Source organism: Lichenostomus cassidix, chromosome 7 (genome assembly GCF_008360975.1).
Source record: "Lichenostomus cassidix isolate B80296 chromosome 7, HeHo_3.0, whole genome shotgun sequence".
Classification (NCBI taxonomy): Eukaryota; Metazoa; Chordata; class Aves; order Passeriformes; family Meliphagidae; genus Lichenostomus; species Lichenostomus cassidix.
Window position 1 is genome coordinate 33222128 of NC_139488.1, and position 13724 is coordinate 33235851.

The 13724-nt window shown below is 39.4% G+C and overlaps 1 protein-coding gene across 1 annotated transcript in view; it reads right to left on the reverse strand.

The window, feature by feature from the left end:
- The window catches only part of LRP1B (LDL receptor related protein 1B), a 613981-nt gene that overhangs the window by 266431 nt on the left and 333826 nt on the right, over positions 1-13724 (reverse strand). Inside the window, exon 6 of the mRNA XM_085067137.1 lies at positions 10754-11011. Coding sequence (XP_084923263.1) covers positions 10754-11011 — 258 coding nt within the window. The remainder of the gene's footprint in view (positions 1-10753; positions 11012-13724) is intronic.

Genomic DNA, 13724 nt, shown 5'->3' on the forward strand with positions numbered 1-13724 from the left:
GGCATGACATGGCCCATGGCTAGAAATAAATCCCAAAGGACACTATTACATTCAATTTTAATCAGAATGTGATACTGACCATAGAGCAATTCATTCTGTTATACAGACATATTCACACTGGGCACAAAACTCTTTGTCTTCATCTCAAACATATGAGAGGAAAAGTAGAAGACATTGCACTTTCAAAAGCAAAAACAAAAACCATAACCAAAACCAAAAATAACCCAAAAAAACCCCCAAAAAACCAAAACCAAAACCACCACCACCAACACAAAAAAACCCCAAACCAACCACCAAAAAAAAAAACCAACAAAAACCAAAAACCAAACCAAACAAAAAAACCAAAAATCCCCCCACCTTGCTAAAGTAAATGCCCTTATAGAACTTGCTTTTATGATATAATTGAAATCTGCATACGGAGTTCATTTTAAATCCAGCTTGAGAATTACAATTCAAACAATACCAGAAAATCTAAAAATATTCTCAATAATAAAAAATACGAGCTGCACAGTTAGCAAACATCTACTTCATTTCTTCACATAATACTTAGGAAACAAAACCCTATCATGTACTTTGCCAGCTGAAATGGCCTCTTTTTTAGGGTTGCTAAGGAAAGAAAAAGGAAATTGTTTCATATATTAAGGACATTAGGCTTTCTCCTCCTTGTTTCCCTCTAGCAGAGGGATCATCACACCATGCCATCACCAGGCTGGTGCTTCTGCAAGATTCTGAATCCACTGCACAGCACCTCCAAAAGGCATTTACCTCCTTACAGTTTGAGTAAAACAAACAAATAAAACCCTTCCTGTCTACTAATGCTGCCAACTGACTGTAACAAACACATGCCATGTAAACATTACCTCATTGTCCCTTTCTCCCTCTCTGTCCTTCCCTTTCTTTCATCCATTCATTACATATTTGCAATAACAAAACTAAAAGGTTACTAAACCTTTGAGGAGAATACTCATTGCATGTGACCTGACCAACAAAGCAGACTTAAAATATCAACACTGTTGCTGAAAAAAAAAAAAAAAAAAAAAAATTGGTAATTATTTCCAGTAATGCAAGAAATAAAAATAAAATGTGGGTGGCTTTAGATTCATACAAACATTTTATTTTTCTATCCATTTTCAACCACACATCAGGACACTTCTTTTTTTGTTGTTGTTTATTTATTTCTCTCATCATCACAATAGTGCTGTTACTGGTCTGCCTGAGCATCATCTTAAACCAGAATGGCACCACAGATCCCATTAAAAGTCTCACAAATCACTCCAATAGGTGGTGCTTCTAGAAATATGGCTCCAACTCTGACCTGCTTCTATCTGCAAACCCTGACCTTTGCTTTCAGCAAACTTCCAGCCCTTTCCATCAGTGGCCACTCCAGGAAGATGTGAGCCCATCATCCTCCTCTTCACCACCACACGAGTCCCTGGCACTTGTGCCAACCATTCCTACCTTGTGTATCCCAAATAATCTCAGCATTTTGGGTTTTAAACCTCACAGCGTCTGTTATTCTCTGTTATTCTACATTTAGGGGCTGAAAAAACAAGATTACTTGCTAGATATCATCCTGGAAATCTAGGAACAACACTGCTATCCTGCCTTCCAGCATTTGCCTTCCTTCCTGGATCACCTCTCACATAAGCACTAATAAGAATTTGTCCCAACCCTTGCAAAGTCCAGAGGAAAGACACAAACATGCATTACACCTTCCTCCAGATCCCCTTGTCCTCCTCACAGCAATAATTCCTGACTATAAGATTTTGGCCTAAAGGATCAGTTTTGTGCTAAGTGATCCCCAAGGCAGCACAGGACAAGGTGTGACACTCCTGGGCACAGTGGGCAGAGCACAGCTCCAGGTCTGCTCACACCCATCCCTCCTGCCAGCAGCAGCTCTGCTCTACACAACATTGATCACAGTGCATTCAGACTGTCAGAAAATACATTTCCTCATTGCTTCATCTTCCTTGAGTTGCCTTTTCCCAGTGGGTTTGTTCCTGGAGGTAATGCAGTGGTTATGACTGTTTAAAACTAATCTGAATTGTGCAACCAGTTGTACAGACTCAGAGACTAAACAATATCATCTCTTTAAAGAGTCCTAAAAGGAAAATACATATTTTCAGTCTATGCACAACTAGAAAAGGCACTAACAGAAAAGGCACTGATCTTTTAAAACACATTATTCTTATCTTCTTATACATAAATATAAAAATACTCACCCACGATAAATTTGGGATAATATATTTAAGTAAAATAGCAATTAATGACATTCAAGACAAGTCCTTAAGTGCCAAAAAGAGTGAGGATGCCCTGAACTGCCCACCGTGGCACAGATCCCCACACACCCCTCAGTCAGCTCATTATTTTTGCTTACCCAGTGTGACAGAATGTTATGGAATTACACATGCCCAGAGTCCCCAGACTTAGTGCCCAGCTCAGAACTGTCACAGTGAATGCCTGACCCAGCACATCGAGTGGCAGCTGCTGGGTGACATGCTGATAAAACTCAGGACATCCATTTTATGCAGGCAAAGTGACCCTTTGCATATCCTGTCTGTCTCATTTAATTGCTTACAATGGTTCCAACACTTTTTTCCCAGAGCAAAAGCCTGACTTGAACTTGTGGTTGGAACATTTGTTGCATTTTTCAGTTTTAGAAAAGTGCTTCACTCAACTACTAAAAATTTGCAAGCAAACACAAGATTTTATTTTAATCCACTCAACTGACAAATAGTGAAAAGGACAAAATTTGTTCTTACATTTTATTTATTTCACGATGCTGTCACTATCCACAAAGTTTTCAGCATTTCAAGTTCTACTCCAAAGCTGAAGTCAAAAGAAAGTTCTAAACCTAATTTGCTTCATTCTAAGTAAAAATACACTGTTTTGTGTATTGAGAACAACAACAAAATTCCATGGACTGGAGACAGTATTTGTTGAGTCACTCATTGCTTCTGCCAGTCAAAGGAGTTAAAAACTGCAGAAAGCAATCCTATATTAAATCCCCAAATCAGATGGTGGTTTTAATTTGTCAAGTCCATCACAATCTAAATAATAATCACAACTTTGCAAAGCATGCAATTCATCCTTTTGTAAGGGCTCCTGATCAAGTGATAAGCAAAGAACAAACTCTTCATTTAATTCATTCCAACACACACAAACTTTTTGGTGCGTCTGCCATAGACTCCAGTCCAGCACAGAAATACCCAATTGTGAGTTCAGAAAGCAGATTAAGCAAGAGCCTCAGGTGTTACAGCAACTGCTTTTAATTTTTATTCACACATGTAGCTTTTGATTTCAGATTTACTTCCATTGATGCAATTTTTCATTATTATTCATTTCTGAAAAGCACGCTCTCTGTTTGCCCTTCTCCCAGCAGCAGAACAAAGCCTCAGATCAAAACATGAGCAGCAAAACACAGAGATTTCCAGAGGCCACAAGTTTGATCACCAGTCGCAATATTTGTAATTTTAGCCTATGACTCTTTTCACTGCATAAGACACGCAAACAGATCTTTTTTCCTTTCTTTTCCTGCTGCTTCCCCAAAATATTCCGCAGGTGGGATGTGTGGTTCAGCTGTGCCATTCCCTGCAGGCTCAGATCTCTGTGCAGCACAGGGAATTCCCAACACTGCTCAGCCCCATTGCTAACAACATGCTGTTCCCTCACGGATTTAGCTACTGAGAAATCTCAAGGATGGACTTTGGTCTGTAATTGCTCAAGTGCTTCTCTTTTTATATCTAAACATGGTTCCAGTTATGATGCTGGATGTAAATAAACCATATTTTGGAGTTTATAGTTTTTATGTCCCCTTCGTTCCTATAAAGACAAAAGTACTTCTGAAGAAACCACAGACTTTTTAAAGATTTCTGAAATGTGGATCTGTGACTCAGGAAAAATCTTTAGCAGCCAAAATAATTCATTGAACAACACAATCCAAAGTGCATTATGAAAAAAAAATACTTCCTCAGTTGACTTCAGTGGAGTGTTTAAGATTTTTAATGAAGTCTGCATTAAATATTTGCATTAAAAAATTCACATCTGGAAGAGTGTGGCAAATTTGCTGTCCATTAGTCTAAATGTGGCAAACTTGGTCAGCATCATGTGTGACATGCATTTAGAAAGATATTTTACCACTCAGGAAGACAAACACTGGCTAAAGCATAACAGATGTGAAATCTATAAACACAACAATAAAGTACCACTAGAAAGCTAAAACAAAAGGTCTTGCATATGTAATTTGCATATTGAAATACACTGAAATATTAATCAGATATTTTATTTATGTTGGAAAAGTTTTGAAGAGTGTGCACCTGAAGCCTCAAGTTCATAAACAACTTTACTGCAATGGGCAGGTTACAACTTTTTGCCTCCTAATTATCTTCAATAATTTTTCCTGTGTAGAAAGGCAGAAGACAAGCTCCTGTGAATACTGAGGACATGTGGAATAATTCCAAGAACAGTTCCAGTGGCTACCAAGTAAAAACCAAAATTAATGCAACATGGTCCATATGGATGGAAAAGTTTTACGGAAAAAAATGCGAGTCTAATGCCATAAAATGTGCAATTTAATTAATTCCAAATTTCGGGAAAAAAAATCTTTTTGAGTTTTGAGGATTTTTTAAACATATTTTCATCACAGTTGTATCTGAAGATCATTTTTTAATAAGCATTAAAAACCTGTGATTTCTAGTAGCAGAAACTTAGTTATCCATACATTACATCTTTATAGCCCCCACAATTATTTTATTCCATCTCCAAAACCTTTTCAACAAAATAAAAATGCTACTGTTTTACAAGCAGCATAATAATTCAATGTTATAGAAACAAAGATCCCCTCAGCATTCTGACTGATAAAGATAAATTTAGGGGGCTACTGATACCATGACCAAAAAAATCCTTTTTTTTATTTACAAAACCCTCCTGCTGCTGTGGGAGTTTGCTTGTTTGCTCTTGGATTTCCTCCCTGGTGCAACAGCTTTTCTACCCAGGATGGGTTGGGATGCAAAGAAGACATAAAAAGATGCAGTCATGTCCCACTTGAGGACAATAATGAGGCTAATTAAGATGGAAGTCTGAAAATGGTGAGCTAGGAAGTTGATAAAACAGGGAAAAGGGAAATATGACAATTGAACACTTATAATTTTTGTCTCTTTGCAGAGACAGCTTTCAGGAGACTCTCCCAGGCACAGCCTAGGAGTTTAGAGAAGGGAAAAAAAACCAAAAACAAAACTAAAGCAATCAAAAATTTGCATTCAGAAATGCCATTAAGATCAGGCTTTTTATTTCCTGTATTCAGTCTGAGATTAAACTGTCCAGGGCACAACTACTGAAAAGTAAATAAAAAAAGAACAGATAACATTCAGGCTTTGCTAAGAACAGAAGACAGACACAGGGTTTTGACCAATGTCAATGCAAGATCAATTGTGGAAACTGGATGAGTAGCAAAGCTTGAAAAATAATAGCATCACATCTTTGAACGACTAAAAAAATCCATTTGTGGCAATTAACAAGCAGCTAATAAGCAGCTCTTGTGTCAAAAAGGATTAAGTGCAGATAACCTGACTTCAGAGGGAAATGCCAACAATTCAAATTATCTGCCATGGAAGGTGCTTCCTACACTAAATCAAAGTCCACACTGCACTAGGAAAACACCTTTTTGAGGTGGATATATAAATATCTCAAATACTGGACTGAGAGTTCTGTAAGTTCAGGGACACCAGAATGAGGAATAAAAATATGGAAAGGTGCAAAGAAAGCATTTCCCCTATCATGGAGTATGAACATCCAACTAAAGATTTGGACTTGGGCCTAAAATAGCTAAAAGCACATGGAAATTAAAACAAAATGTAAACTGGGAAACATGAAAAATCCCAACAGACACTGAGGAGGACATGAGGGGAAACTCAGGAAAGATGTAGCCTGACATACAGGACAGGGATGGACCATGATGACCCAAGTGGATCAAACTTTCAAGGTCAGCCAGGGCTTGAGAAGTGCCAAGGAAATGCCAAATACAGGAAAAGAATTCTGTGATACTCCCTTAGGACACTTCTCACCTCCCATTCTGGCCCCCATTCATATATCAGGTGCCCTGAACATATTAAAGAACCATGTGAGGTATAAATGACCTTTGGCATGAAACCTGCTAATTTCTGTGCATCTTCAAGGCACATGGGCTGTCTGTCACAGGAGAAAACAGCAAACCCACTTTCTACAACTGTGTGACAGCTCTCAGTGCCTGTCTGCAGACAAGTTTGGGGCAGACTGTATGTAAGAATAAACACTTCCCCCCAGATCTTCACAGTTTTTCTCCTGCAGAGTAAGCCAAACTTTGATTTGCCATGAATATTCATGGCAATTTGCAGGAATTGCTGTCAGGAGCACCATCTCCAGTGCTTGGTGTTTCCTCAATGGCTGAGCCTCCTCAGTGCCAAGGGAAATGACTGCAGCTGCTCTGAACACAGCACTTGAATTGTGGATAATCCCTCCTGACAAGTGGTTCAGGTCAGGAGGTGGATGAGCTCAAAGGGAGCAGTAATGGAACCAAACAGGCACTCTTGGATCATGGTCAAATCCTCTGGGCTCTCTGATGTTCTTCACAGCAATCACATCCAAAAAGTGGCAGATCCAACAAGCCAGCCTGGCTGGTGCCCAGGAGGGCAAGTAGAAGGTGTTGGTCCCACAAGCAGGGAGGTAAAAAGCTCTCCCTCTGGAGCCTCCAGCCCCTCCATGGCCATGCCCTGCTCCCAACTTTGGCAGATAAAACTGAATTATTTCAGAAGAAACAAGATCCAGACCAGTCCTGTGCAAACAGAGCTGCAGAGAGAAAAGCCTGTGTGTTTTCCCAGGTGAGGTGTGCTCGAGTGTCTGTGGGCACAAAGCACAGGTGGCAAAGCTCAACACAGGCACTGCAGCTCTGCTTGTGGTGTGCTGAGATAACTGAGTGCCAAGGAAACCTGAAGCACAGCAGCCAGGCAGAAAATACCATGCTCTGAATGAAGCAGCATCCCAGAAGAGAGTTTGCTATATTCTGCAGAAGAGCAGCAGCTAAAGGCCAGGCTGTGCTGCCTGGTGCTTGTTTGTAGAGCATGCAAAGTGCCTGGTGCTTGTCAGGATGGAGACACCAAATGCCTGTGAAAATGAGGAGAAAAACGAGATTCTTGCAGCCAGAAGCTGCTGCTCTTCCCACACAGAAAAGCATTAATGTAAGATTGCACATCGTGTCTTCGAAAGGGCAGCAAATCGAGAGATTTTCCACATTAATGCCATTAGGAAGAATTTTTGTTAGTTTGGGCCTAGAGATATCAGTTTAGAGCCATGATTCTTCCTGAAAGCTCGTTGTGCTCACTGAAGTAGGCTGTGAGCTCCTTGTGAGGTGTCAGGAAGCATCTTTGTTACTCTGGGCAGAGGCTGCACAAGCCTCCCTTACAGGACAATCATCCCTGAAAGCCTATTTGGCTCCAGCACTGTCTGCATAAATCTTTCCAAAAGGAACATTTCCAGCTTCTCTTCCAAAAACTTCTAGGTCTCAAAAAACCAAAGATGAAACAACATGACAATGTCTGGCCTTGGCTGAGAAAACAACGCCATTGCTGCTAGTACTGTGCCTGCAGAAACCTATCCTTTGGTGAAAGGACAAATCTACCAAGCAAACCTGAGATAATAAATATCGTAAGAGGGGAAATTAGCCTAATTACCAAGTACAAGGGAGCACATCTAGAGCTGCACCTTGTTCTCCCAGAGCAAAAAACCACCTGGGTGCAGGATCAGCCTCTCCTCAGCCTCCTCACCTTTGTTTTTGCAGAAAAAACAGACACAGAGCAAGTGACACTGTGCTTCAAGGATGTGATTCCATCCATCTGAGACACATCCACAGCACACTGAAGTCAGACTGGGCTGTCTTTCGAGGGAGAATTACAGAAACTAAAGGACTGTAATTTCCTTTCTTTTGTGAATCCAAAGCTTACATTCACTACCTGGAGCTGATGCTGTGTGACCCATCATGAAAACGAAGTCATTTTCATAGTCCCTGCTTTCCTGGACGGAGACTTTCATCTTAAAAGATGATTTATACTCTTTGTTCCTAACTACAAGACTTACTTGCCTTCACTGAAGCAAACACTTTGAATAAATCCACTTCAAGCAGTCCCAATCACTTGTATAACTGACTTCTCTAGCACTTTCTGTGTCATATGCAGATTTATTCTTTTTTTCCACTAACAAAAAGAATCAATTAGAAGTTGAGGATTTAAAAAAAAATATTCCACAAACACTGCTAAGAAAACCTTTCTTTCCTACTTTTTTTCCCCTAGAACTTTCGGGAATATCCATTTTCACACAAACACCAAAAAAAAAGGTTCCTCTGAAGAACAGAATGTACAATTTTATGTGAATTACCCTATGGCCATGATAATTTATTTGTCTTGATCTGCCAGAGAGCATAATTACACTTTAAAACATTTTCCTTGTCGAAGAGTTGCAATGAATTAATTTGCCTCATCAGGTGTATTGCTGTATGAAGAAGAAAAACAGCAGAAATTACCTGATGGGTAACAGAAGGTGGAGGGAAGATGGAGGGAAGAACAGGAAGAACTGAAAATTAAAAGTCAATTTTGCAGTAGCCACAGAATGACCTAAAACATGTGTGCAGGAAAATATAGCAGGCAGAGCAACATGAGATTCCTGCCATGTCCTGGCAGGAATTAACTCCAGGGGTGTCTAGAAAATCCTAATTAGGTGGGCAAAATCAAGTTTCATGCTGCCTTTCCCTCTGTGGAGACATGCCCAGACCGTGGGGATTGATGCTGAAAAGTGTCTGTGGATGAGTGTGCTTGGCAAAAACACCCCCACAGCTAAATCTGAGAGGTTCTGTCAGCCAGAGCTGCAAGAAAAGGGTTTTTTTTAACTCCCAAAGCACTATTTCCCAAATCAAAATCAAAGAAGTCAGAGAGAGTCTCTGCAGTCAGTTCATGTCCATGGGAATTACTGTTCTTCATCTAAATAAGATTGAATGATTACCATGAAGTTGGGGAAGAATATCAGAGACCACAGGCTGGTGTGTGCTGGCACCATGAACAATGAGCACCTCATTAATTCCAGGCACTGTATTCATTGCAAACCCATCACAGGGCCTGGAGTTTGCAAACAGATGCACTAATGCAGATCTGGACAGCACAGGGATTAACAATTCTCTGCCCATGCAGGGAACAGAGGGAGAGGAAGGCAGGAAGAGTGGTGGAAGAGCACAAACCAACCTGCTCAGGTCCACTCTGATGGTGGAGATAAGAACAGACACACACAGTGCAATACAAAACACATTTTGCCCAGGACTGTGGTTAATGGGATTGTTCTTACTAAAGGGAAAACAAAATATCAATATCTGAGTGAACTGAAAATGCACAATGAAATGCTACCACCATGATCTTTAGGGTGCTTTGATGTCTGAAGTATAAAAAGCCCTTTAAAACACAATTAAAACCCCTCCAAAAACCCCAACACTGAATAGAGGAAACAGGAAGAAAGTAAAAAAAAAAAAAATGCAAACAAAGATATTTATGCCTAGGATAAGAGTGTTCTCTAAAAGCAGAATACTCACAATGACTGGTGAATTTAAAAAAAAAAAAAAAAAAAAAATCCCAAAAACCCACAACCCTCATCCCCCCAAAAAACCCCTCAAAACTCAAACCCTAACTTTTGAGAGTTTCTTTTAAAATTTAATTTACTATTCTACTACCCATAAAACTGGGAAAATAGTTTAAAAAACCCCTTACTCTGCATCAATGAGCACATCATACAACAGTTATCTTGATAGTCCAAAGCACAATTGCCATGAAGAGTTTTTCACTTTGACTTGCACCTCTTAAGAGTTATAATCAAATTTGTGATTTGCATATTCCTGAACTGGATGGTCAGAGGGTTTGAGATCCTTCAGAGATACTCTTTGATGCATATCTCTCCTTAAAAGGATTTTTCAAAAGCTTAGGTCCAGTATTAGATTCCAGCCTTGAGTTTTTAGAAGGTTTTATTAACACCACCATTGCACTCCTCAGTGCTCTGGTTTGTTAGCTGATCTGGGGACAACCTCTGTGAAAGATGAACAAAATTGGTTTGTTTTTTCTTTTTCCCTGAATTATATTTTGCAGTCTGTTCACATGCTGATGTGTCTGTGGATGAACAACTTCTTCAGGGAACAGCAGAGTACCAAAAATTGAAAAGCTGACTGAAAAATAATTCTGAAATGCAAAGTCTAATTCAATGTGATGACTTCAGGTATTTTTAAATGTGTTTTCTTAATTAAAAAAATAAGGGTGGCAGTTTGTTTCCAGTAAGTCAGGAAGTATTTTGGTATTTTCAAGAACTCACATACCTATGATGTGCTAAGGATGATTCCATCTCATTGTTAATACTGTCCCAGTAGCAAGGAATGGCTCTCAAGCTTTATGTAGCACTATTTTATCAGAGAAAAAGAAACCTTCTACATTTCTTCTTCCATTGCACTGCTCGTTTTGTATCTTCCACACATTACAGTTAGTTTATAAAAGTGCACACCTTAAAAAACCCCATGCATAGATACAAACACTGCAACTCAGACTGAATGTATGAGCGAAAAAACATCAAACTGCTTCAGTGTGAGCTGCAATATTCAATGCCTCAAGCCTGTTTTCAACTGCAAGCCCAAAACCCCTTCTGCAAGCTGCTGTTTGCCACGACAGACATCCCTGCTCTGCTAAAGCTGTCAGATACTTACTGTGAAGGTACTGAGCAATGTTTATTGTCCACTCCTCGGGTAACTTGCCAGCTGGGGTGATCTTGGAGCACCTGAGCTGGCTGGAGAGCTCTCTGGACTCAATCCAGCACAGGCAGTCCTCTCTGTAGCTGAAATCCAGAGTCACCACTGCAGATCCTTTCCCAGGGCTCCGGGCAGACATCTGGCTGCCATTGAGGAACAAAACCTCAATGCTCTCAGAGCTTGCAATCAGCAGGAGAGGAGGTCTGTCAGCAGGCTCTGAAAACAAAGTGAGGAGAGTTTAAAGGATTCGCAGGCTGGGTGTATCATATTTATCTTTTCGGTTTTAATGGAGTTGTTAGTGTTCTTACCTGCTTGTTTTAAGATATATAATAAATTGGTTTTATTTTTATTTTTGTAACTATCATATATTTGAAATTGTTCGTATTTTATCCTGCTGTTCTAACGGTTCACATCATTAAAGAAAATTAATTACCCTAGCCCCACAGCCACTGTTTAATTCCAAGTATCACTGTTGCAACATTTTTCATGCCTAAGTCATGAAATTAAATACAACTTATGCAGATTATCCAGATTTTTGGCCTTTCCAAAAGAAGGAAGGCCAGGAAAACATGCAGAACTCCTAAGGACACATGAAATGGTAAGGTGCTTCTCATATTAGAGTCTGTAAAATATGAAAAAACTGAGGAGTGGTGCTGCTAAAAGAAGTTAAAACCAACCTAACAAGAAATCCAATGCAGTGAAACCCTAAAACATAGCAACACTGCAGTTTCAGGCATATGTGAAAAATATTTGTGTTGCCAAGGCAGGAACTCTCACCCCAGTGTAATCTGCTTGTTTCCAAAGGAGTGCATCAATGTTTGAATGCAGCATTGACATGCAGCACTTTCAATCAACATTCCACCTACTGGAGTCCTCAAAATTTCCCTAAGCAATTCTAGATGTCTAAATGGTGAAAAAAAAAAAGCATAAATACAAGGATTTGACAAAAAGTACTTCATCAGCAGGTCTGATTAAATAAAAATAATACTTCAGAGAGAACAGTGCTCAGTGGTTTTGCTCAAACCCACTGCAGTAGGTGTTCTGTTCTTTGGTAATATCTGCTTCTATTTAAACACCTTGTTTGCTCAATATTTAAATTATTATTATTTTGTCACATAAAAAACTTAATTTCCATAAAGAGTCAGTGTGTCATTCTGTCATTCCGTAATCTATATTCTACCTTGTAAGACACCTTTTCCACACTCTCCAGTGAATCCCACATGTACATTTGCAAACCCTCATTTCTGCAGTGTTCCTTTTGGAACTTCCTGCCTGTCCTCACCATCCCCACATTCACTTCAACTCATCCATCAGCCACATCTATGCACAAGCTTTAATTTTCTCTCAATTTCAGACGATAGCTAAGAGCTGCAGGGATTGAATTTCTTTGTAAAACAATCCCTTGTGGTATCAGCCATGAGTGAAGCTCTCTAGTCCTGTTTGTTTTCCCCTTGCCAAAAGATAAGGTAGTGGGGGGTTCTTGCTAAGCAATTTTTGTTTGAAATCTGCCAGGTAGGTCCCTGTGCAGTCAGTGTCTGTAAATCTCTCTTCCCCCCTGTTCTTAGCAACTTCTGAGAAGAAAGCCAGACTTAACTCCTGTCCCTATCTCCCCTCACCCCAGCCTTTGCAGACTGGTACAAAAGGAGTGTTTCCATCTGCATCCTGCTGAGTCTGGGGATTTAGTTTCACATCCAACAGCTCTGTGCTCGGCTTCTCTCTCCCCCCAAAATAATACTGCTGCCTACTTCTGGATTAAATCCCTCTTTTCCCAACTACCAGCAGTGTGAAAAGACCTTTATTATTATTTTTGCTCTCCTACTTTGTGTTAAGCCGGATATTTCTGCTGTCTGCAATACATAAAACCTCAAAGAGAAGGCAACTCCCAGGAGCTGTTTGCAGTTTTAAAGCCAAAGGTGCTTTAGAGAGAACCATATCTTCCCTTGCTGCTTTGAACTGACCCATTGAAAACTGAAACGAGGGTTTAATCCCTCACTAAACTCCAGAGAAAGGTTGTATTTTGGTATTAAGGTCTAAGACATAAGGGAATCCTTAAAAAGAATTAGCTTCAAACCTCTTGAGTAACAATTTTAGTCAAACCTGGCTGCAAAGGTATGGTAAGGACTCGTGGCACTGCCATGAGTTCTGCTCAGCAGGCACTGTTATACACATTAAAAACACACAAAATAGATTGCTGAGCTTGAAATGATGTTTTTAAATGCATATTTTTACATGCAATAGTATTTTTAAATTTTTAAAGCGTAAACGCAATAAATAATTCAATGGATTAAATCAGTTAATCACGGTTTTTCACAGTAGGGTAGGTTACCTGCTCCCTTCAGTGTTGCTCAGATAAAGGCTGATTTTTAATTTGAAAAACATAATTTATTACTGATAAAACTATGCAAAAAAATTAAGAGTTCCTAGAAAAATACATGAATCAACTCACTGTATAGCATAATGCAGATGAAAAACAGGAGATATTAAAAAATTCATGTCTTCACCCTCACAAAAATTGCTTGTCTGTTCCTCGAGAACAGAATTTGCAAAGCTTAGAAGTGTAGTGGACAGATCTAGGGTAAGTTACAGTGAGCTGACAGTAGCTTTTCAAACAAGTGGACCTCGTGTGTGTTATTTTTTCACAAGTTTTTCCTTTTTTTTTCTTTTTTTTTTTCTTTTTTTCGTTTTATAGGAAAGATAAGAAGTGAATACCTCTTTAATCCAGGGAAGTTTTATGATTCATCCTTCTAGACTGAAATGAAAGCATCTTCCTTTGAATTATGCTTAAGATAGAGTAGTGGAAAAGATGAAAGACTTGCATTTCCCTCCTACCTGATCTTGTCTAAAATACAGATCAATAAGTGATGCCACAACAAATCAGAAACGAAGGTGCTTTGCACTGCCAACAGATTTACTTCTCATCTGGAAGAAA